The 25,180-nt window shown below is 39.4% G+C and overlaps 2 protein-coding genes across 2 annotated transcripts in view; one reads left to right on the top strand and one right to left on the bottom strand.

Moving 5' to 3' along the window:
- The window catches only part of ADCY7 (adenylate cyclase 7), a 33,498-nt gene extending 25,467 nt beyond the window's left edge, over nt 1-8,031 (top strand). Inside the window, exons 19-26 of the mRNA XM_084215405.1 lie at nt 141-298; nt 1,436-1,517; nt 2,082-2,237; nt 2,906-3,052; nt 3,492-3,599; nt 4,368-4,482; nt 5,001-5,125; nt 5,243-8,031. Of these exons, the coding sequence (XP_084071531.1) occupies nt 141-298; nt 1,436-1,517; nt 2,082-2,237; nt 2,906-3,052; nt 3,492-3,599; nt 4,368-4,482; nt 5,001-5,125; nt 5,243-5,389 (1,038 nt within the window). The 3' untranslated portion in view covers nt 5,390-8,031. The remainder of the gene's footprint in view (nt 1-140; nt 299-1,435; nt 1,518-2,081; nt 2,238-2,905; nt 3,053-3,491; nt 3,600-4,367; nt 4,483-5,000; nt 5,126-5,242) is intronic.
- A 1,167-nt stretch (nt 8,032-9,198) lies between these two features.
- Nucleotides 9,199-22,668, bottom strand: BRD7 (bromodomain containing 7). Its single transcript, XM_084214902.1, has 17 exons — nt 22,554-22,668; nt 22,006-22,214; nt 21,477-21,606; nt 21,039-21,096; nt 19,768-19,912; nt 18,489-18,599; nt 17,984-18,168; nt 17,092-17,215; nt 16,404-16,479; nt 15,818-15,925; nt 15,043-15,175; nt 14,194-14,305; nt 13,025-13,081; nt 12,119-12,230; nt 11,835-11,978; nt 10,630-10,773; nt 9,199-9,675 (listed from the first exon to the last, which is right to left on the bottom strand). The coding sequence occupies exons 1-17, from the start codon at nt 22,600-22,602 to the stop codon at nt 9,611-9,613; spliced, it is 1,962 nt and encodes a 653-aa protein (XP_084071028.1). The 5' UTR covers nt 22,603-22,668; the 3' UTR covers nt 9,199-9,610.
- Nucleotides 22,669-25,180: the final 2,512 nt, after the last annotated feature.

Here is a 25,180-nt window from a genome sequence, read left to right as displayed (position 1 = left end):
TTTGCTTTTAACTGCAATGAACATGAACTCAAAGAATTTGCTGTGGTTTGAACATTTCTTAGACATAAGTTCTGAATAATGCAAAGGCTCTTTACCTTTACCTTTACCTTTACCTTTACCTTTACCTTTCTCTTTTACAGTATTATGCTTACTGCTGTATATTGGGGTTCATTGCCTGCTCGGTATTTCTTCAAATGAGCTTCGAACTCAAAGTTCTCCTCCTGTCCATTGCTGTGACTGTCTACCTCATCATTTTTAATACCCTTCAGCACAAAGACAACTATGGCAACAGTACCAGGTGCACTGTAAAGTTTCTCATCCTTTTATGTTTCATTTAAGGAGGTGTTAGATTTTTGTGCACCTACTGGAATATTGAAATATCAAAATCATGTAAGCCAGACACCGCAAACCTTTCTGTGAAGTTAACAACAGGGAAATCCTATTAGACCATGTCACCTTTTTTTGCATATACTTTTTAAACAAAGTATATGTTCTCTGAAAAAAATCTGTCATGTGGCTTCTGAGATCCCTAGAAGCCTTGGATTACATTAAGGACTAGAGAGTAGAATATTAATGTCATAGTTAGGTTGATCTTAACTTATGAAGAAAAGCCTTGCTAAAAGTCTGAGGCTCAAGCTTGGTAGTCAATAGGATGGTGAACTCTTACAGGTGCTTTGAAAAGTAACGGTAATTTACCTGATCTAATTACGGAAACTGAAAATACTGAAGCGAAATCACATGCAAAGGCTTTACTATTAGTTTATAAGTCTTTCTCAGATTCCTCAGCATAGTCTCATAGTTGAAGATTAGAATAAATTTATTTTGCCAGGGGCTGTAACCTGTCAGCACACCTTAAAAAAGCTTGAGTGAACTTAATCATTCATATGATGAGAATTTAATTTGCATTTGTAAAAAGTAGTAGATGTGGTAAGACTGATCTTACTATGAAATACGAGTGGTGATTCAGATACAGGAATGATTTAACTGTTGTCCTTGCCTTAGGAATTCAGGTTTTTAATTTGTTGTCTTGCCTTCCACAAGTAAGAAAATTTGTTTTCCTACCTCAAGGTTTTGTTGGCTGTGTTTTTGTAGGGTGGTGTGGGGTGGGAGCTGAAACTCAGCCTGGTGGAAATTAAGATGGCTCCATTAAGATAAAGCCCTATTTACTTGAGCATCTCACTACAGCAGCTACTGAACAAGGTTTCAACACCCAGGGTGTTGTGATGTGAAATGCATCATTCCATGTGTTGGGCTGGCTGATAATCCCTTCTGGTGGTTAGGACAGGACCTGTCCCCAGCCAGCCAGGGGCACAAATGAACAGTGACACCGTGGTGCGTGCCTGGACAGACACCCTCTTCCTCTCACACCCCGACCCTCCAGCGTGCAGATTTTCTTACAGCATGCAGATGACTTTTATTGCTTTCTTATTTTCAGGTTTTTCATCAAAGAGCCAAAGATAATGACTAATTTATATCTGGTTCTGTTTTACATAACCCTAGTTTTACTTGCAAAACAGGTATGTATTTAAAATGCAATCGCCTAGTTCCTTTACTTGCAGCAAGTTGATTTAAATAAAATGCAAAAGTGTTGTTCATTGAAATTGTGCTTTAAATTAGTATATATTTTTATCTTTTTTTGATATTCTGGTCTTGCAGATAACACGCTTGTAATAAGTTTTTGGTAATGAAAGAATTTTTACTGTGAAAGGATGGGAACATTTTTTTAGTTTTCAACAGTGTTTGCATCACAGTCGTGAGAACTTCCTGGTTCTTCCAGTTTTGATCTATCTGTATTTATATACCAGTATTCATTCTAAATCAACATTGCAATTCAAGATAAAAATAATTATATTACTAAAGTGTCATTTTGGTAAATACACCTGATGGTATCAAATGACATTTGGTCTTAGTGGCTGTTTCATATTTTTCTCACCTTTGCTCTCAAAGCACATTTTTCATAACTATATAGACTCAAAAGACCTTGAATAGACTATTGCTACTACACTTTTTGAGAAAATTGCCTAATATTTTTCAGTGAGTTATTTTATGGATTTATTTTATCATATTTGATCTCTTTGCAGATCGACTATTACTGTCGACTGGATTGTCTGTGGAAGAATAAGTTTAAAAAAGAACATGAACAATTTGAAACTATGGAGAATGTTAACAGGCTTTTGCTGGAAAATGTACTTCCAGCACATGTTGCTGCATATTTCATTGGAGAAAAACGAAATGAGGTGTGTTGAGCCTCCCCTATGTGAAGGACAGCAAATTGGATTTCTGTGATATATATTACACATGATGTGAAAAAGAACACAGACTGTAAACTTCTGCAATCTTTGCTTCTTGTTTGTATTCTAAGACCTTTTGTAAACCCAAGAACCTGTTAACCAGATGGCCTCAAAAAAATGAAAACTTCTAGTGTCAGTCCCTGAAATCTGTTCTCAGAATAAGTAGTTCAGCTTCAGGACACAGTTTAAGTTTGGTAAATATTTAAATGAGATTTACTGCTTTCCAAAGACTGTATTTTACCAGAGAGGATAGGTCATAGTTTTTAGGGAAATGAGTTGAGGAGCAGATAGCATCTCCAAGAGAGAAGCTCAGTGATAATGATTTTTATTTTTTTTTAAGAAATCTCATTCGCCAGCATGTCATCAGAGAGAACAATGCTGTGTCTCAGAAGAGTGACAATGTCCAAGTAGATGAAAATGTTTAAGGATCTTTAAGGAATCTCAGCTTTTCCTTAGGCAAATCCACTTTGTTAATGTTTCTGATAGAATGAGATGTGGTTGACTTCATAGGAAAGCTGTAATTTGATTATTGGTTACAAACAAATATCATGAGTGTGAGTACCTGTGGGAGAATGTGGCTGCTGACAATGTGTGGGTTTATTGCTTTCCTTTAGGACTGGTACCATCAATCCTATGACTGTGTCTGTGTCATGTTTGCATCAGTACCAGATTTTAAGGTGTTTTACACTGAATGTGATGTCAATAAAGAAGGCTTGGAATGCTTGAGGCTGTTAAATGAAATCATTGCTGATTTTGATGAGGTAATTAAGCTCTGTCAAAAATGCCCTGGATTACATATTTACTGCAAAATAAATGTTTCACTAGATCTGTGAGCATTAGAGGGGGAAAAACCATTTTTATGCTGTACTAATACTCTGACTTCAGCCTTACAATCTTGAAAGATATTTTCCCATTTGGCTGGGATTTTCAAGTACATCATCTAATCCATTAGAAGTATGGTTTGAAAGTCCTGACTTTAAGGACTTTATTTCAGTACTTCAGTGCTTTAATTTCTCCTGTGAGTGGGTAGAGCAAAACTGTGAAACTAATCCTCAGTATTTTATCTAATCTTCATGTGAGTGATAGTATTGCTAGAGATGTTTAATGCTTATGGTAGACAGTGTAAGATTTCTGGTTAAATACTACACTCAAAATGAGGTATTAAAGTCTCAAATTTTTGTTTTCTTTTCATTCAAACAGCTCTTGTTAAAACCTAAATTTAGTGGTGTTGAAAAAATAAAAACAATTGGAAGCACTTACATGGCAGCAGCTGGGCTCAGCGTTACACCAGGCCAGGAGAACAACCAGGTATGTTGGCTCTGAATCTGCCTTCAGTATTCTCTGGCTGCATAGGTGTGTTCAAAGCAACAAAGTGTAACATGATACAAAAAAGTAAATCATGAACGGTGACTTTCTGAAATGTGGAAAAAGATGACAAAATTGTATTGTCTCCTGCTCCTCTCTTCACTATTTATCTCCTAATTCCATTTTTATTTCTGAATTAAATTATTCAGTCTGTAATCCCAGCATACTTTTTACATCTTTCATCTTTGATTCCAGTAGTTTAACATTCCTAGATGCATAACAGAAGGGCTCTAATAATAGGGGAGCCAAAGAATGGGAGCCAAAGAAAAGACCACACAGAACTGGACAGTAGGCTGTTTGTGATACCTGAGAACTGGCACAGAAAGAGAATCCTCAAGTGCCACATTAGGTCTGAAACTGCTACCCAGAAGAATTAGCACCAATTTCTCCGGCTCATTTTCAGTACAGGAGGTTTGTCTATGACATTAAGATGCACATAATAATATACTCAAAATATGTAAAATTAAAGGTGAAACCCTAAAGGGCCGACAATAATTTATTATAAAATTTAATCATATCACACTTGTTGCCTCATAGACATCCCAGCTGTATTTACTGGAGTTTTGAAATTCTGCAGTTCTGCATTGACAAGGATGAGTGGTCTCATCCTTATAAACACTCCAGTCACTTCTAGTACTGCTTTGGAGTAGCAGCCTGACACAGCCTTTCGTGTTGTAATTTGGTCATTAATCTGTGTTATGACTTGCACAGGATAGGGAAAGGCAGCACGCTCACATTGGGATCATGGTGGAGTATGGAATTGCCCTGATGAGTAAACTGGATGGCATCAACCGACATTCCTTCAACAACTTCCGCCTACGTGTTGGTAAGTTGTGTTTGTGGGGAATGTGAACTCCACAGCTCAGCCAGGTGAGAAACAGGCAGGATGAGGTGGGTCCGAGTGCTGAATAGCCAAAGGCAGTATTGTCTGGTCAGCTTTTCAGACAGGCTGAGCTCCTCCACGCATGGGCTTTTTCTATCATTGGAGGGAGCAGCAGGAAGAGTGCAGCTGGGTGACTTTGGAGGAAATGGAAGATACAGATGAAGAGTGAAGTACCCTGTTAGGGGACTGTTAACTAAAGACAGTATTGTCATTATAATGCTCATTTCTGTATATTAAAAGTCGAAGAGAGAATTTTGCTTTGTGCCCTAGACTTCCTATTTTGCAATCAGTGAGTCACTTCACATCTCCTGAGCCTCAGTATGAATACTTACAGAACAGCACTGATTGCTAGAAAGGTGTTGCAGAGTTGAGTTTTGGGATTTTTTTTTCCCCTGAAGCTACAGCTAACACAATCACATCCCTTTCTACCTCAGTAATGACACCTGCTTGTGTTTGTGCAGGGATCAATCACGGCCCTGTGATTGCTGGTGTGATTGGTGCCCGGAAGCCTCAGTATGACATTTGGGGCAACACTGTTAATGTTGCCAGCCGAATGGAGAGCACGGGGGAGCTTGGCAAGATCCAGGTAAAACTATAAGCCTTGCAATGCTCAAGGTATTATTTCTAATTGGCTGTGGAATTTTGCTTTAATGTGAATAATCAGAAGAATTTCACAAGAGTTTCTAATTCTTTTCACACATAGGTCACAGAAGAAACAAGCAAAATACTACAGGAGCTGGGATACTCATGTGAATGTAGGGGACTCATTAATGTCAAAGGCAAGGGAGAACTGAGGACTTACTTTGTTTGCACTGAGACAGCCAAATTCCAAGGCATGGGACTGAACTGAGGCTACAATTAAGTTAATCAAAATAGACTTAGATCTGCCTCCCTTCTGTGAAGATGTAGAATTTCCCTCCTTATGTGAAGGACTTTATTCTAAAAACATGTATATACTGTTCCTATCTCTTCTACATCTCAAGATGAGAGAATTTTTTTTTTTAATAAAGAAGAATTCTGAGAAGTTCCTAGAAGATACACAACCTTCCATCTGAAAAAACTTTTCCTGAAGTAATTTGAGGATTTACCTGGAATTGCCATGAGGCCTTTTCAGTTAGTTGCTTTCCTTACCTGCACTGGGAGTCTTAACAGCTCCAGCGTCAACTGGTGTGGATGCACTGTAGAACTGACTCCCTGTTAAAACATTCCATTGCCTGCTTGACACACACCTGCGCTTACAGTATTGTGCTTGTCCTGATGTGTGTGCTGATGCTGAGGGTACTGCTATCCTGCTTTTAATGCTGAACACACTGCACAGCAGAAGACAGCTGAGTAATGGGAAGAGGAATGCAAGGAAACTCAAGTGTGTCACATGATAACTGTGCTGAGCTTTTGGGAAAAAACCTGAATTGCACAGTATGGGGTCACTTCACCACCCTCGCCTCCTCCACAGCAGTACCTTGTGTTATGCAGATGTTTTTATGACCTGGAGCTGATCAGGAATAACTTTAATCTAGTTCAGTGTGCTTACATTATATTACATGTTCTCCTTTGTATTTCTCTGTAATTAGTATCTGTATGTGCATTTTGTTCTGTCATGGTAAATCTTAAATTTTTTACTTTTAATTTCAGGAAGTACAAGTGGTGGTGAGGAGCACAGGGATCAGGCTCTGACAGCAGCTGGTGTTGCTGATCCCAGCAGGAATTCTGATTCTGTGCTGTGTTCTTGAGGGCACTTAGGGAAGAAAAAAAAATCTGTTCTGAATTGCTGGGAAGCTGAAGAACAGAATTACTAAAATAGTATTAGAAACAGTAGCAGATACTATATAAACAGAACTGTGTCTGTGGTGGGGTTTGTTTTTTTTCTTCTGTTCTTATTTCTACGACTTGACTAGCCACTGGCTGGTCACTATGCCTTTCCTACAGTTTTTTTCTTAAACTGGTTTTGAAGGTTACAAAAGGATGTATGGAAAAATGTGTTCATAATGAAATGTTTCAACAGAGCCCCAGTACCGAAGTATGAGTAGAGCATTCATAAGATCATTGAGGACAGGGTGTAAATTAGTTTAGTTTGTAAGATTTTTAAGCTGTTAGTGTCTTTCGCTAATTTCCACATTGGCATTTTTTATTTACTGCAATCTCTTCATCTATTTGCTGTTGGTGGAGATGACAGCAGTTTGTAAGGCTAACATCTTGTGCCCTGTAATGTCTGTTACTGAGGATGGGTTCCCCCTTTCCCCATATAGCAGGTTAGGGCTGGCCAGCACAGTGATTAGTGAGTACAACACCTGTTTGGTTGAGCCTTACTCCTCTACAAACAGCACTTACTAATGCTTCTGGGTTTAGTACCAACCCATCCTGGACAAGTGTTTAAGCAGTCCTGTGCTTTACTGCTGCTTTCTAATTACTGTGTAATTTTTCTAGAAGAGGAAGTGACTGTATTTCAAGACAGGAACAAACATAAATATTGTCCAGCTGTGGATTAAAAAATCGTACCTGTAGTCTTGGTCAATTTTGTAGATTAAATCTATGTGTGTAGTAGGTCTCCAACAGAAAATAGCATGTAAGAAAACCTGAATTTGAGGTTGTAAGTTCATGCATGGGCTCTGCTGAAGGAGGAAGTGACCTAGTCACTGTTGTGTTCGTGCAAGTCAGTGCTGTAGCTGAATAAACCTTCAAACAGCTTCTGCTACTCTTGTATGTTGTGTATTTGTAGTTACAGGTGCTCAGCAAGCATTTCTTTAGAGATATTTCTTTAGAGATATTTATTGTTTTACAGGACCATGAGTCAAAGGCTCCTTTCAGCAGTCTTTGATGTCATGTTAGGTAAAGTGACCATTTGTCTCATGAATCTACTTTATAAAGTGCATTATGCCTATTAATAGAGCTGGCTCTGAAGTGCTCCTGTTCACAGAACTAGTAGACTGTAGATGTAAGTTATCTATGAAAGAACATTTGCTGTCTGTAACAGCATTTTGAAATGCTTTTGTTTACATGATGTTGCCTGTAAGGCTGGTAACTTATTTGGGTGTAACTTCAACTCAATCTCATTTGCAGAAGTGGCAGGAAGAGCTGCAGCTTCCAAAAGGGAAGGAGTTGGGTTTGGTTGCAGATTTAAAAAGAATGCTTACTTGGTGTGCTGTGCACAGCCTTCTTGGGGAAGTTAGAAACTGTGTGTAATGAAAAAGAGGACGACTAATTTCCCACCAGAATTGGAACTGTATAATATGAGAGCTATATTCAACCACAGAAAAAGTTCAACTTAACAAGCAAGTGTATTGAAATAATTGATTTCAGCAGTCCTTCTGAGATTGAACTGTGAAATTTAACACTGAAGGAACGATCTTGGTGGAAAAATCTTCCTTGAAGCATTATTTCTTTTTTCTTAAATGGAAAAAATGGCACTGTATCTAATTTGAAGAGCTAATAACATCTGGAACTGGGAATCTGGTTTAAAGAACAAAGTTGTGTTTTTACTATTAAATAAAAAGCTTATTGAAACATGTCTGGTTTTGCAATTATTTTGATGGAGATACCCATGAAAAGGAGGCATATTTTTTATGTGCTGCAGACTTAATGGAACTGTTTTTACTCATAAACTGAACCTAGTCTTTATCTTTTTAAAAAATGTTGCCAGTAGAAAATGCTTTGAGTGACATCCATGTGTTCAACAGCCGATGAGAAATACTTCTGTCACTGGCAGTCACCTCCTGCACCATCTAAAAGGTGAGTGATGGGCAATGAGATGCTATGGAAGGAGCCAATAAGGACTTGGCTGGCATATTTGCCCTGAATCTTGTCTTTTTCTTGTAGCATGAAAAAAATTTACATGGTAATAGTAGAATTCATTCCCTGCAGTAGTAATTCTGCTGCTATTACCTAGAACTGAAAAAACTCCAGTGGTGACTATTAAATCTTCTGGGACAATTGAAACTACTGGAGAAAAACCCAGGGTGACAGTTAAAAATTTTGCAATGCATTTTAGTAATTGTGAAAGTTTAAAAAGAAATCTTTCTGCAGCCTTTTCAGAGAGGAAGGAAGCAAGGATGATGTTGGCCAGAAGACTGAGGGGAAAGGGTGGAATTCACAATGCTGTTTGGCCTGTAAGTTACCTCTTAGTTCAGTTCCCTGGCATTAAAAAAAGCAACATTGAAAAACAATTAAGGATGCTTATGGTAGAAGTCATGTGTGCAGCACTGTGTGATGGTGTGAGAGCAAAGGGGGAGCACAGGGAAAGCCTACTTGGGTGTGCCACTGGCTGCACCTGTAGCCAGGCAATGCTGGAGCTCTCTGTGCCTGAGAGCTGTGCTGTTGGTCTGCACCTTTGGTGAACAGGGAACTGTCTCTTCATGTGACAAGGCTTTCTGATAAACAAGCCTAGAACCATTGTCCAGGCATAACAAGAACTGTCTGCCTGAGTGTCACAGAGATGACTGTACCACATCCATGGGCTACTTTTACTTGCTAACAGTAAATGTTAGTCTCACTTCTGGTCATGGGTCTGAGTTTGCCCTCCAGTTTTAGGATACTGTAAGTACACAGCAAGGTTCCTCTAAGAGGAGATTAATTCAAAGTGTCACAAAGCTGAGCTTTTGTTAATTCATCACACTGCATCACTTTTGTATAAAAAGTTTATTTCTCTTCCTCATGTCCATGAGAGTTGCACAGTAATTTTAAAAAGGGGGAGTTGCATGTTCAGACACTAATGATGTTTGCACCAACAAGACTCAGAAACAAGTCTAAACATTGCTTCTAGAAACTTTTGGTTGAGTCCCTGCACCATATATAGGCACATTGTCATTATGCTTTGACTTTTCCAGACACTTGGTAATTTTGGAAAACTTAAATGCGGCAGAGGAGCTTAAAAATATTAGAGAATGCAAAAAGAATAATTTAGTGCACGTACATAGCAGAAGTAACTAATACAAATCCTTCAAAAGCCATCAGCTCCAAAATTTAATAAACAAAAGTAGTTTAACACACAATAAACACACATGGTGAATGCACCTGAAGGACATTTACCTGGTTCTTAAACAGAATCAAACAAACAGCTGTAAGCTGAACAGAATCTTCAGCTTGTAACTGCACCACACTCATTTTCAGGAACAGTGATGGTCTTTTTAGGCTCTTCAAAGTCTGGAAGTTTACAACAGATAGCAGGTCACTGACCACAGAATGCTCAAGTGAAGACATGCATATACAGCAGAGCATGCCTCAGGTCATTTGCTATTTATGCAGCTAGGCCTGTGTTAGCTATTTTTTCTTCAATAGTCCCAGAAAATCCTGTGTTTCATTTTATTATGTTACAAAGCCTCTGTTTAATGTTATGGAAAAGAAAAGGCTCAATAATTTTGAAAGGGAAATTTCTTGAGCAGTTTCCTTAAAAATAGGAATGAGTTCTTGAATTAATCCTGCTCTTTCAGTTAAAATGCTATTTAATGAAAACTTTCATAAACCACAGATTAAGTAAATTTGTTGTGTGAATAATTTTTTTGTGAGAGGAAATTCTTCCTGCCCTACTCTAACTCTGGGTGCTCTTTTGCTGTGCATGTTATAAATGGGGGAGGACAGGGTCTGGCACTGAGACTCCACTGACCAGACTCTCTAATTCAGCAAACACAGCCTCTACTTTTGGCTGGATGGGGTGAGCTGAACTCACACTGTCAGGTTCTAAAGCATGACAGCTGGCCAAACTAAGCAAAAGGCCTGCACAGCCAAAAGCCTGGAGAAGAAGGAATCACGATGTTCTTGTTTCAGCAAGTGAGGAATTTTAACTCCTCTCTTGCAACCTCACGCAAAATGGAAAAACTAAAATTAAATGAACTACTGAGATTTAAAATCTGGCAGTGCTGTAAGCTGGATTGTAAAGTAACCATGTAGCTGAACTGAAGTTCCATACACACAAAAGATTAATTTTGGACTGAGACCAAAGGCAGCAACTTTCCATTTGAAACAGAATTTAAAAAGGAGAGAAGAACTGAAAATTGGAACCACACTACTGCAAAGTTTCACCATAAGCCAGTCTAAGGATTTGCAGATGTGGTTTTGTTCCAGCTGAACAGATGCTACAAGATGTTTTCATATACTCACCCTCTGTCAAATCTACCCAGCTGTCTTCTGTCTCAGGTAGAGGAACTGAGATTCCCATTGCTTTCCGGATTCCATAGGTACTGACAATGTCACCTGGAGTCACTTGCTGGGCAAGTTCCTTCAGGTTATTGGTTACTCTTTCCGCTGGAAAACGTGAGAGGATGTGTTTATACGCTATTTGTAGACACCAAATTGCTGAATCACCCTGCAAACACTTCAATTATTTAGTACAAAGGCAACTATGTTAAATAATATTCTAGACTAGAAAAGCTGTGCTGTATGCAGCCATGCAAGACATCCTGGGAACCAAGAGACAAAGTGAGAAGAACGGGAGGAACAAACAGCTGCTGCCCAAGGCTTGCTGCCATCAGGAAACACCAGAAGTTAAAGAGTAAGTTAATGAAACCTGGGCCACACATGCAGCAGCTGGGACAGGCCTGGTGGCACCCACACAGCACTGGTGTTAGTAATAGCTGGAATCTGGGATTCAGCACAAAGCTTTGGATATAAAGAGAGACTGTTCTTGTTGCTACAAATGTGGTTTTTTCCTCAAGAAGGAAGCCATAAGTAGTGAAACATAAAAAAAGATATTATTTGATCTGGTTTAGACTCGGTCATATTTCTTAAGTAATGGGGAATTTATCTAATCACATCAATGTGGTCTAGTTTAGACCATGAGTAGTCTTGCACAAGTCAGTTTTACTTGCCAAACAGGCATTCTGCACACAGTCCTATCTTAGAGGGCTGCCATTAACAAAAGCTGTGTAGCTGATCTGTGAGACAAGCAGGTTTGCTCAAATAAGTAAAGAATGTATGACTGGTATTAATTAGTGTAACTCAACAGACTGATAACCAGATCCATCCTGGACCCCACAGCTGGCTTTGCAATAACTTGGTAATACTTAAGCAGACCTGTTCAAAGACACTGCAAAACTCAAGGAGTTATTGGTACTTGGCTATTTTCTGCTCCATGGCATACAGAAGCTTCAATCAGTTCTAGGGACATTTAGGAATAAAGAGGGAATACTTGTAATCACTATTCAAGATTTTCATCTGGTTTTACATCCAAAGAAGTTTAAGTTAACCCTCTAGGCCTAACAGAGCACATAATCTACACTACAGCCCTTGAAATTTTTTTTTCTTGGAGTTGATGCCAGTTGGGACTTCATCAATTCTGCAAGAATGATCAGAAAAAGTGTATTTACCCAAGTGCATTTCTCTGTAAGATGGACCCAGAAGACAAATCATATTAGGGGGTGGTTTTGTGCTCAGTCGTTCATTTTGAGCATCCTGGAGCTCTCTGAGCAGCTTTGTTGTTTCATCAAGTTTCCTTTGGAAGATTTCAGCCTCTGTTGAAAGAGAAAAAAAAAGTCCTGACTAGTAAGATCTAAGTAAAGTCTATTTACTTTTTGGTACAAAATATTGTAAGGGACTGAGAAACTAAAGGAGTTACAGACATATCAGAACTCTGACTACCAAGAAGACTCACCTTCAGAATCAAACTCTTCTATAGGCATGCCAAAGTTTGTAACTGCTTTTAGAGCTGTAAGTCTGTCGCTGTTAGCAGCGTCCAACCTGGCAGCAATATCAATTTCCATAATCTGAAAAAAACCCAGCAAGAAATAATTTAGATAATACTTAGCTCAGCCTTGAAACAACAAAATTGTCTGGGGAAGATCAGAACACAAAGGTAAAGTTAGCCTGCTCTACAAAAAGAAGTGAACATACAGAGGGAAAGCTGAAAAGACACCCTGTGTCTCTTACTGTTCTACAGTTATTGTTTACTCATTCTATTTCATATGCAAATAGAAATTACCAAACTGCCAAAGCCATTGGGGATATGCACAAATGATGTGGTAACTTAAGACCAGCATTCCAATTAAAAAACAGTTTAAGAATTCCTTCAGCTCACCTAAAGGAGATTTTATCAAAAATCTGGCTACAGATGAAGAGATGCTTCAGAAGAGCACCCCTGGCCCTAGAACTTGAGCAAAGTTTGGGTGGAATGATTTGAGATCGATAATGTATTGCCTATAAGGGGCACAAAGTGAGAACTTCTCAGAGACTGCTACATATCATGTGGCATCTTACACTGACATTACAAATTCATGTTAAATGAAACCAGATTAAGATAGAAACAAAGCTATAGCTCTGAACAACCTCAAACAAAAATACATCAGCATTTTCTCCCAGCTGTCCTAAAATATAGTTAAGACTTAATGTTTTGGAGAACCTTACTCTCCTCATGCCTACAAAGGGACACACCATCTTCACAAGACTTGTAGCTTGTCAAAGCCTCAGTGTTGTTGTACAGCCCTGAAAGCTTTAGGTCATTTTATAACTGTGAGCTTGGACATGTTGGCTGGAGAAGTTAATTAATAAAGAAAAAATTTACCTTTACATCTTTCATTGCATCGTTTCTTTCCTGTGGGCCTTCAGCTTCCTCACATGGCTGAATAAAGAAAGAATTTTTAAAGAAGGTGTAAAAATTATTCTTTTAAATTCGAAGTAAAATCTTACAAGATGCCATATTTTAGGTAAGTATGCAATGTCAAAATGTGCTTTCACTGTAAAGCAAGTTGTAATGCAGCTATTTTTTAGGGTCTTTCTTGGGGTACTAATGTTTACTGAAATACATTTTTTCAGCTCAGGTTTTATTTCTCTTTGCAAAGTTCACAGTGATGTCACATCAGAGACTACTGGAGTGCAGGAAGAAGAGGAAGGGTGGCTGAAATGCTTTCTGTTTCTCTATTGTATTTCTCTTAATACTGCCAAGAGTAAGAGGCCAGACCCTGACAGTCAGTGCCACTACTGGGTACAAGAGCTGAACGTGTAATGCTAAGGAAACGTGTGAGCTGAGGCAAAAAAGTCCATGAACTTTTTCTAGTATGAACTCAGGTAATATTTGACCCATTAGTAAAAGGCCACAATCTGTTTATTTCAATAGCTGGCACTGATTTGAACCTCAAAGCAAGACTTCTAGTTAACAGGAACTGCTCTGAGGAGATTCTCAAATAATTTTTGGATTGTCAATTAAGTTAAGGTTATCAAATGAGTTCCTTTGATTCCAGTTATGTTTAGCATGCACAGGACTGGGATTTCTTAAGAATTTGAAGTCACTGTTCAGCATTTTTACATAGTACATGTTTGAGTTTAAAAGCACGGTACCAAGTAAAGGGAAAAACTACATATTAATTCACCTGAACTAAACAGTGGCAGCTAGGAATGTGATAAAATTTTCATGGAAAAAAAGCCTGTCAATGATCACCTTATTTTTAAACAACTGCTTATTGGTCTTGAAACAAGAGTTAGTGATAATGAGAATGGGATAATGGACACAGAACAGGTAATTATATCTCTACGTACAATACGTTAATATTCATTAATTCACAATACAATAATTCCTTTCCAGAAAATCCTACCACTGGAGGCAAAGATCAGTCTTTACTTTCCAATTCTATCAGTTAAAAGGAAGCCCATCAACAGGATCAGCATCATCTTTCTCTTGCTTTAGAGCTTGTGTGCTAAAACCAAAGACCAGAGAGTACACAAATCCACTCTTACCATTTCTAGTTCTCTGAGAGCTCTAGAATGTCCTCCTTTAGTCAGAACATCCAGCAAACTATCAGCCATTAAGAGAGGATAATCCTGGGATTTCATAAAAAAATCTTGAATACTGAAAGAATAAAGATGGTTAAGGTAACTACTTTCACATCAAACATTTAATGCAAAAATGTTACACAAGGTCAAACCAATATGTACAGCACAGGATCTGATCAAAATGGATTGCTTTAGTTTAATCATGCCTGCCTTCTGTAGCTGAGGAGTCCATTCTGCATGGGACACTGGAAAACTTGGAAAAGTGTAGTGTCTCAGGCAGCTGCATCAACACAAAAGCAAACTTGCACAGGCCCTCCACATTTACACTGTACTAAAGTATTCCTCCCTTTCCTAAAAATCTATATCACTGTGCCTGCTCCGTGTGAAATTCTCACAAAACAAAGGAACTTTGAAATATTTACAATCAAAAATAATAAACCAATAGAATTATTTTTACCAAGCTGTATCCCATTCAAGGCAGTAATTAATGTGAAAAAACCCCACCAGTCTGTACAAACATTTGTACAACTCAGTATTCTTCTGGCTTTGAACATGAGTCCTTCAGTTATAAATAGACTGAAGTTTGGACAGTGTACCCCTAGGAATCAGCAGCATCAAAATTCTTCCATCTTGGCTAATTTCACTTTAGAGGCAAGTTCTTCTCCTGAAGTGTTTGTTTCTAACACAAACAAACCCCTGAGAGCTCTAAAGACAGCGGGGCCATCACTTCACAGCAAAGCCAGCCCATTCTGCAGAGAGTTGCACTGCCTCTGTCCCTGGGAGCTGTACTGTGCATCCTGCTTGCTGAATTACCTGGAAGATCCTTGATTAGAGTCTTCCCCATATGTTGAGTAGATTAGGTCAGAATCTTCTTTGCTTATGTTGGCAAACGTCGAATCATATGTCGGTGCATAGGAACTGAAGGGCCCGTAATTCAAGTATGTCACTAATGAATAACAATAGTATCAATTAATACCCTGCTTTGTATGCTTCAGATAGAAATGAGAAGGGGCTGTAAAACAGTCCTCAAGAAAAAATTTAGAAGGAATGTATTTCTTAAGAATTCTTCTTTTAGAAGGAATGTATTTCTTAAACACCACTTCACAGAATGCCATCTGTTTACAATGTAACAATTTTTAGTAAGATCTAAATCAAATGCATTTGTATTTGCAAATATGTCATTAACACCACTGTGTGCCTTAGCACAACATGAAGAGTCTGATGCTGGAAAAAGTTCTCAGGCTCACCCCTGCTCTTTTAAAACCACCAAAACCCTTTCCCTATCTGGTTGTTTCTCTTCTCAATTAGATAAAAAGTAAATATCTTGCCCCTTTTGTATGGGTAACTTAAGCTGGACTCTGTGATGTGCTGTTTAATTGTGCAATGGCTACAGAGAATCACAAAATGGTTTGGGCTGGGAAGGACCTTAAAGATCATCTAGTTCCAACCCTTCTGCCATGGGCAACGACACCTTTATCTTTAGAAATCCTTAGTTCCAAATGTATGTGCCAGTAACAAGATCAATACACTTTGTTAATATAAGAAGAAAGATTTGTATTAAAAAAAAAAAAAAAAAATCAGCACTTACCTGGAGTAACCTTGTTTCTTTTATCTTCTTTGAACCCCTGTAATGTATTAACTCCTGACTGAAGCCTTCCTGCTGTCATTCCCAGCTTTACAGGGCAGTAACCTGGTTCTGCAATAGGACATACCAAAATACAGAAACAAAGAAGGCATATGAAGGTGACTAAACTCATTTAATACTCACAGCTAAGAACCCAAACAGAACATAGCTCTCAAAGTGTGCTTTCCTATCCAAATGCTTCATGCTAACGATATGGGACAGTTCCTAATTCTAAAACATCTGTGACCTTCTGGGTCAGCAGACACTGCATTCTGTACAGGGACCAGAAATAAGAGGATCCCAAGAAATTCTCCAGCAGCTTCCACAAACAGCTGACACAAATCAGAGAAGCAGCAGCACTGAGGGCTCCCACCAGCTGCTCCTAACAACAGCCACAGCTGAGGCCCATCTACAAGATCCCTCAGCTGCAGTTTTTCCAATCCAGATCTTAATCAGGCTGGAAGGAGGCATTCAGTTCTTGGCCCGGATTTGCACATCTGCCCCTGCAAAGATGTGGAAGTCACTTGTTACCTGAACCATGCCAACTCACCTCCTGCAGCGAGGTCAACGGGATTAAGAAGGCCCAGAGTTGTTGTACCATCTGGTTTTCTTCTTTCAAATTCACACTGAAATAAGATGACACTATTTTAATTTACATGGTACTTGAAATTCATGGTCCTTAAACTAAAGAAAACATTTAATGAAACTGTCCTATCTGCAGAAATAAGAAAGGAAATCAGTCACTCAAAATTGAGCGCTGCTCTAAATTTTTACTTTCACTAGATAATTTTATTATTGGTCTAGGCACAAAGAATTAAGATAGTATGATAAATATTAATGTTTCTGCAGAGGCCAAGTGACAAAAAAATGTAAAAAATGAAAGAGGCATAGCATTACCAATCTGAGTTTCTTCTCCTGTAATATTAATAACGTTTGATCAGGTATGCATTTGTTTCAAAACTATGAGACTTTTTTGCAGGTCAGATTTATTTTCTTGAGCTTTCTACTAGTCATCCTTTTCTATTACTTTACTGAAAATTTTAGCTCAACTTGCTCTGCTGATGAAATTCAGCATGCATTCAAATATCACTTTTTTTTAACCTTATGATGTTACATAGATGATCAATGGTGTAAAATGATGTAAGCTGCAGGAAAAGCAGATATGAGGTTTCAACTGGTATAAGAAGCCAAGGAAACCTGATTTATGGAAAAGAGCTACCAAATCCCCCAGTGCTTACCTGGCTGTTTGCAAGGCGCCTGGTTAGCTTCCCTCCAGACTCCTTCACAATCCGATCAATCTGCTCTTGCTCCCTTTCCAAGCTATTGCTCCGTAACTTGTCTTCAAGCAGGTCTTTATCCTTCCTGTGAATGTACCCACACAGCTTAGGGACTAGCTGGACACCAACTGGCTAAATAACACAGCAGCACACTGTGACAATAGTTTTAGCCAACTCTCTACCTGGATTTGTAGACAAAATAACTAACAACAAAAAAGAGTGCTATTGAATATGACTGTATTTAATACAGCTGGGGAAGGCATGTGACAAAGGTTTACATCAGTAAATGCTATGTTAATAACTGTAAAGGTCTCCTACAAAACCAAGATACTCTTGGTATATTAGATGCTCTTGATTTTAGTATCCAGCATTTATTTACCTAAATATTTACCATCTTAATATCTAGTACTTCTAGATATGAATAGCTATTTCAGAAAGTACACTTTCTGTAGCAAGGCAGCCCCATGTTTCAAATACAACTACTATGAAACCAAACAAAAAGTAATCAAAATTGGCTTCGTAGCTTTTTGTACCAAAATATTTAAAAGCACATCTTTGCAAGCTTTCTCCAAAACTACATAGTGTCCTTGAAATGGACACTAAACCAGAAAATAATTGAAAGAATGGAGTTGATGAATGGTACATGGATACCTACACTCAAAAATGATTGTATCATAAATGATTCTAAACTTATTTGGTTTTAATAGATAAGGATGCTTTATGTAAGGGTTGATCCCTTGAGATGAAAATGTCTAAGCAGTACCAGAGAGAAACCCAGATCCACTGGACCCTAAGTCATCTTGTTTCTGTAGCATTTAAAAGGTTATTTACAATGACTCAGATAATACTTCACTTTTTGTGCTCTTTGCTAGGTGTTTTGAATGCTTTGGTGTCACCATCCATAGGTTCTCCTCTGTCTTTCCCAGGACCATTTTCCTCTTCCCCAGTTTGCTGCAGTTCTGTCTTTTCCTTCTGCTTCCTTGTCTTCTGCAGGTCAGCCATGAATTCTATACTTTGTTTCAGGCTCTGAATTCTCTCCTGAAAAACATCAAAATCCTTTATTTGCTGGTTCAATTAATCTTTTTGTAACCTACCTGTAGAGACTCATTTTATCTGAGTTCTTTCTTTCTTCCACTAGCAAACATAAACAGAATCTAGAAGGTAAAATACTAAATGCAACTATTTCTACAATGATCTGGCAGCATTACTAAAACAATGTACTATTTATAGTCCAATATACAAGCATTTGACAAATACCAAGCAAAGTTTTATTAATTTTCAAGAGATCCCTGCAAAAGGGATAAACAGGGATCAAAAAAAGAAGCAGTATACTTATTTAGTTTGGTGCTTTTTGTTACCTGGCTAAGTATCTTCATCCCTGAGTGCAGCAGTTTTTTTGCAGCTTTGTAGTAAATGGTGTCTGGTTTGTTGTAAATCATTGCATTATTACACATCAGTTTGAAGTTATCCTGTTCAAACATGAATAATTTTGGAATGAAAGTTAATTTTACAGTGTACTATATTGATATTCTTGTTGCAAATGGAGTGTCTTGAGCTTTAGGGAATAAAGCTTAGAAGAACACTTTTAATTAATGAATTTAAGAAATCTATTAAAAATGTAAACAGGGATTAGTATGTAACTTCGTTTTAAGACTTGAATCTATCAACCCAACAAACATCCTTGAAGTATTTTAAAGTGTTCAGTACTGTTTGTAGTTTGTAAAGTTTTAAGGGAAGCCCTCTTAACTACAACTACCTACCTCCTGCTGGCCAATCAGCAGTCATAAAAACAAGCAACATAACAAAAACAAAGAAAAGCTGCAGTGCAAAGTTAAATTATTACAAAGGCTATCCCAAAGTTTTAGTTACAATGAAGAAATGTATGCTTGTTTGAAATTCAAGTGAGCTAGAAACTGCACTTCTATGCTCACTGCAGCCTCTGCAAGTGAATATGTTTTATCATATCCTCATCTATTTACAAAGTTAAAATTTAAAACTAACCAGAAACAGCTGTTACAACAGGGAATGCTCTTCTTTTTATTTTTTGGAGATCTAAAGAAGAATGTGCAAGAAAATGCAACCAATACTATTAACTAAGATCTGCCTAACTGTTAATTACACAAAAATTACATCTCTCAGGTCCTCATCTAGCCCAGTAAAGAACTAAAGTATTTCTGACAAAGAAAACAAAACAAAACAAAACTAGGCCCCAAATCTTTTAGAAGTTCAAAGAGACTTTCAAACCAGGCCCTTGAATCCATTAGGCACACTACAGCACCAGGACAAGTGGTTGTCAACAGGGCCAAGCTCACAGCGCCTTCACTTGTCCTCCATGAACAGACTAGCCTGGAAAAAGTAATAGATCTAAAATATGCTGAAGGACAAATGGACAGATTCCATGCAATCCTGCACGAAACCTGAAACCATCTGCATCTTTTTGAGATGCACATTTACAAACCAGAAGTGTTTTCTCTTTTACAGTCAGAACTTAGTTGCTCACAAAAATTCAAGAAGGAACATTCCTTGAGGCAGAAGTACTGATTCATTCTGGCATCGTTCTATTCCCATAAAATACTAGCCTTCAAGTCAATTGAGCATAATACACCTCTGTAGCCAAAACAAAATTCAAAAAATTACCTTTAATTCTTCTATGGACTGGTACCCATTGTTCTTGATCTTCTCTTTCATGGTGCTAAAATCCATTGGGTTTTTAATGATCATGGAATAGCCAGGGGCAATAAAGTCAGTCACAGGAAATGAAAAGAAAGAACTTGGATCCTTTCTGTTAAGAAATGAAAGACTTTTTTTTATGTTTCAACTTATAACAAAGAACTGAGTTTGGAATTAAATAGAAAGGAAATAACTAAGCTGAAAAGAAATCATAACTAGAAAGAGAGAAATAGCTTGTGTCAGCATCATCTTTTCCTTTCAAGGTTGAAAAGATCTCATATGCAGATCCATGCACCATGAAAAAAGTACTACAAATATATTTCAGAAGTTCTTTCTATATTTTAATAACTGTGTGCCCCAGAAGATGAAAAAAACCCAATTTTCTAAAAGGTTTTACATTTTAAAAAAGGCCTTTTATACCATATTAGAAATAATTAAAAAAATAAAAGAAATATACAGAATAGAAGAATATTGTTGTTATTCATCACTTACTCAGAAATTATCAGAAGGGAAGAGACAGGGTTCAAAATCAAAAGTGCTGCTTTTTGTATGCACAGAAAGGGAGCCAAAACTAACACAGGCATCTTTTGATAGTTTAGGGTTCTTGAAACTGACACCACACCTAGGTCTTGAAAATTTACAGATAAGAGAAAACTTGCAAACAAAGTTTCAAGCTCAGCCTGGTGAGACAGCTAAAGGCAAAAATCTTTCAACTACTGTTGCACAAGATGCACATACTCTTAAAAGTCAAGAAATATTATCTTAAATAAGACACTACTTGAAAGAACTGGAGACTTGACTGTTTTAACCAAAAGACATGTGGTTAGTAAAAGAGTAAGAGAACATGGTTGTAGTTTTCAAGTGCATACTTCCTTTTCATAGTAAATAATGCTAAAATAGGAGAATTCAAGGTAAAAGAAACTTTGGCAAGTTAATTATAATCTCTTGTGCCTTCCTTTCAAAAGGTTCCTCTAAAGAAAGTATCATATTATTGGAAAACTTCCCTGGTTTTGAAAGTTTTTAAAAACTACTATGAACTTGAAACTGGATGTGTTCACAAGAAGCCTAAGCTGAAGAGAAGTTCTAAGTACACTTTCTTAAACTAGCACTTAAATTCCTAAAACAGCCTTCTTAGCAATTTATTTATCAATATTTTCATTCAGCTTTGTGTGTGCCCCTTCCCTTACTGGATGTTATTTTCACTTCACAGCTCTGGCAGCCTGTAGCACAGACATTACCTCTGCAGCTGTCTCATGAGTTGATTCAGAGCTTCCTGAAGTGGTGTCTGCTCCACCTCTAGACCAAAAACAAGGGTGGGGGGGGGAAAAAACAGCGTGAGGCCAAACTGACTGCACTTCCAAGATATTAGAAATCAACCAAACAAAACTCATGCACCTTGAGAATTCAGTATAAAGAAAAGAATACCATGGCAAACCCCACAATACCCACGGGGGAATCTACTTTTCCCAGTGCCCTTGACATTCTGCTCACTTTGACAGAAATACCAAAGGAAGTGTACAGAAACCTAATCCCAAACTTTTGTACAGGATGGAGAAAAACACTGAGATGGCACAAAACGCCAAGTCACTTACTACAAAAGTAAACAAAGAACAATAAAACATGAGTCAATTACAGAAAACATGAATTAGCAAAAGAAATTTCTTTTTCCCCCCTACCCTCCTGCTTGGATAAAGTGCTCGTCAGTGGCTTCTCTGGTGACAATTCCATTCTGACGGGGGTCTGACATTTCATTTCCTGTTCTCCTTCACTGTCTCCATGGTCTCGATCTCGTTTCTTTTTATCCTCCTGGAAAGATTGTTATGGAAATGTAAGAGCACCTGCAAAACTGCATTATTAATGTACATAATTTTCTCTAGATTTTTCAAAACATACTCACAAAGTTTAAAAGAATAGTTTGTAAGTGCTTAAAAATTCTGTATTCTTTATGTACTGTCTCCATCTGCTGGACACTGAAATAATTCAGCCATACAATGCAATGTATGACTGAATTAGATTTTTAGAAAATGTGACAGCTATCTGGTGTGTATCCTTTAAAAATGAGACAGGAACACCACACACACCGAGGCTGAATGTATTCCAGCCTAAGGATACAAGTTACAGTCATATCTGCTGACCTTTTGCTGTGAAACCTAGAGAAAGTCAAAACATTTTTTTTTGCTAAAATGCAGTAGCATGAGCACATACCTTAACTTTTCTCCTTCTTTTCTCCTTTTCTTCACCAGGAACTTGTTTTTCGCCTTTCTTTCTCTTCTTCCTTTTTCTGTCCTTGTGTTTTTCATGTTCAGATTTGTCTTCGTAGAGGCTGGAATCAAGTCCTGCATTTCCAGTGGACAGCTCAGCAACTTCATTTCCTCCAACTTTCAGCACCAGCTTCAGCGGCTTTTCTACGTATTCTTAAACCAGCAGAGAAACAGTCTGCGTGAGTACCAAATAAAACACACTCCCGTCCTCAATAACCCCCGCGATCTCTTCCTCACCGCACCATTTCCTCATTTCCACTCCCTGCAGCAGCTTCTCCCCCGCGCCGAGCCGAGCCCGCCGCCCATCTCCCGGCCCGGGCCCGCGGGCGGAGCGAGGGCCCCGCTCCCCGCAGCCTCACCCGGAGCGCTCAAACCGCCCCGGCGCCGGGCCCGGCGGGGCGGGGCGGGCGCCGCTGGGGGCTGCAGGGCCCGCGTCCGCCTCGGGCCGCGCTGCCCGGCGGCCTCTGCCCGCCCACCCCCGTAGAGACCCACCCTCGTAGGGATGTTTGTCCGACTTGTGCTTCTTGTGCTTCTTCCCCATGGCCCCGGCTCGGCCCGCCCGGAGAGGCCGCGCTGTTGAGGCGGAGCCCGGCGGCCCGCAGCGGGCGGTGGCGGCCGCAGCGCCCCCTGGCGCGCTGGAGGTCTGGCGCAGGGCAGCGGCGGGCGGGGGAGCGGCGGCGGGGCCGGGCGGCGGCGGGACCGGGATCTGCCGCGCCCGAGCCGCGATCCGCCCTGTGCCTGTACGGGCCGAGCTCGTGGCATTTCCCCTTGTGAGCAGCCCCCTCCGCTCCCCGGGCAGCGTCGCCTCTCCAGAACCCTCACGGCATCCTACCGAAACAGAGAATGCTCAAGGCTGGAAGAGACCTTTAAAATCAAGTCCGGTTGTCAAGCCAGCACTGCCCCTAAAGCACATCACCCTGAGCCAGATGCACGCACCTCTAGGGCACCTGTAGGGATGGTGACTCCACCACCTCCCTGGGCAGCCTGTTGCAAGGCCAGACCACCGAATAGTGATTTTTTTCCCCCTCATATTTATCTGATCTCGCCTGTCCTGCGCTTGCCCGCAGCCTCCCGCGCCCTCTCCCCTCCCGCAGCCGCCAGCAGCTCCTCGCCGTTCTCCCGGCGGTGCCCCTCGCTCCCGGCCTGAGGCGCTCCCTGCCCCTCTTATCCCACCCTGGGAACCCGGGGCAGTGCAGCACTTCAGAGACTTGGGCAGGATTCACGGAGTCACAGAATCACTGGGGCTGGAAGGGACCCTGCGGCCATCCAGTCACTCCTGTGACCGATCACCACCGTGCCAAGCAGAGCCTGGCATTGATGGCCACGTCCGGTCTGTCCCTAAACACCCCCAGGGACGGTGACTCCGCCACCCGAGTACTCAGCCCGAGTCCTGCTTGTGGGCAGAGCCCGGTGCCACAGAACGTCCCTGGCCGTGACTGTGTGTGCCAGGGGCTGAAGGCGACAGCAGCAGGAGTGGTTCCAAAACAAGCAACTGGTTTTCAAAATTAAATGCAACGCTGATAGGATAGTCTCTCAAAGTTAATAGTGTATCTTTTGCTATTGCTTAAACTGCAGTCATTGCTGTTTAACAGCACTGTGTAGGTATTGTTTTCTGCCAAGACCTCTTCAATTTTGAAATTTCTTGAAATTTCACTGCTCTTAAGTCTGGAGTGCAAAAAAAACCCTGTTTCTATTTCAAAAGAGAAGATTTAATTTATTCCCACACAACAGTCCTGTAAGTGTTGCTCAAGTTTGTTTAATTATAAGTGACGTTTTATAGCCAAAAAGAAAAAAAATTTGTTAATTAGAAATTTATGATATGTATGGCTGTACAGTGATACGAGGTTTATTTTGAAAGGTTGTGAAGATTGAGAAAATCTCTTGTCTGTTGTCCATTCAGTCACTGTGAGTGTAATCAGATGTGACAGCTTTGTTTTGCATTTTGCTGGTTACAGTACTGTCATTTGGTATCCTACTCAGAGAATTGTGTGGGTGGTGCTCTAGAATAAACCACAGCTTTCCTGCTTGATCTTACTCCAGTAGTTTGAAATTCAGTTATAATGGATGCAGTTCTTTTTCTTATTCACATCTGGATCCTTTAAAACTCTTATTGCATATGCAGTGAATATTCTTAAGCATACTTTAGTGAGAGGTAGAGGGCTTTTGCTTGGGATATGACCACATGTAGAAAATACAAGACTAGTAAATATTTAAAGGACATGTTTTATAGAATGAAAAAATGTTGCTATATCCTCTGTTCCCACAAGAAGATTGGCAGAGTTTCTAAGGTTTTTTCTTTTAGATATCATATGGTAAAATCATTTGTTCAATTGTTAGTCTGAAATTTCCTGACTAATCTTCTCCTGAATTTAATAAAATCTCAGGGAGTTACACACAAGTGAGTAATGTGAGACCTGGCCGATGCTGAGAGCTTCTGGGTGTGTCCTTCAACAGTATCCTCTGGGTCAGAGAAGGATGCTTCTGAACAGTTACTCCTCACACACACCTGGAATGCACACTGGCTTTGCCACCCTTGTCTCTAGCTGTGCTTTCCCATGAGGAGATCAGTATTCCTGCTCCAGACCTCTCCCACTCTAACTGGGCATAGTGTCTGAGCACCATTTGTAAACCTATGAAGAGTTATCACTGTTTAATAATAGAAAGGTAAGACCTCATTCTTGTTGGTTGAATGTGCAGACTTAATAATTTCAATTTATTGTATGTTTTCTGAGGGTCATATTCTTAATCTGTGTCATTTCTAAAGCACAGATTTTAACTTAAGAGTGAGAGACAATAATGTGTGTTGTTATCACTGTGAGCCACTAACAGAGAAAATGTTCAAAAATAAATCATTGACTCATGAATGGTTTGGGTTGGAAAGGACCTTAAAGACCATCCAGTTCCAACCCCTCTGCCACGGACAGTGACACTTTTCAGCAGACCAGGTTACTCAGAGCTCCATCCAGTCTAGCCTTCAACACTTCCAAGATGTCCAAGTGTTTGCACATATACCTTTTCCATCTTGTAAAGAATTTTTATTGACACCTGTGGAAAGCATAAGATCATATTAGTGTATATCAAAAATGCAGTCAATATTTTATTGATTGTTGAGTTATTAA

This window comes from Fringilla coelebs (genome assembly GCF_963513975.1).
Source record: "Fringilla coelebs genome assembly, chromosome: 14".
In the NCBI taxonomy this organism is placed as follows: Eukaryota; Metazoa; Chordata; class Aves; order Passeriformes; family Fringillidae; genus Fringilla; species Fringilla coelebs.
Note: the sequence above shows the minus strand (reverse complement) of the source record. Positions and strands in the feature narration are given on the sequence as shown.

Excerpts from the sequence above, each read along its gene's own strand:
- BRD7 (XM_084214902.1), bottom strand. The coding sequence starts at position 22,602 with ATGGGGAAGAAGCACAAGAAGCACAAGTCGGACAAACATCCCTACGAG. Across the intron at positions 16,480-17,091 it reads GGCGCCTTGCAAACAGCCAG|TGTGAATTTGAAAGAAGAAA; the intron begins GTAAGCACTGGG and ends ATCTTATTTCAG. Across the intron at positions 12,231-13,024 it reads ATGCAATGAAAGATGTAAAG|ATTATGGAAATTGATATTGC; the intron begins GTAAATTTTTTC and ends GGTTTTTTTCAG.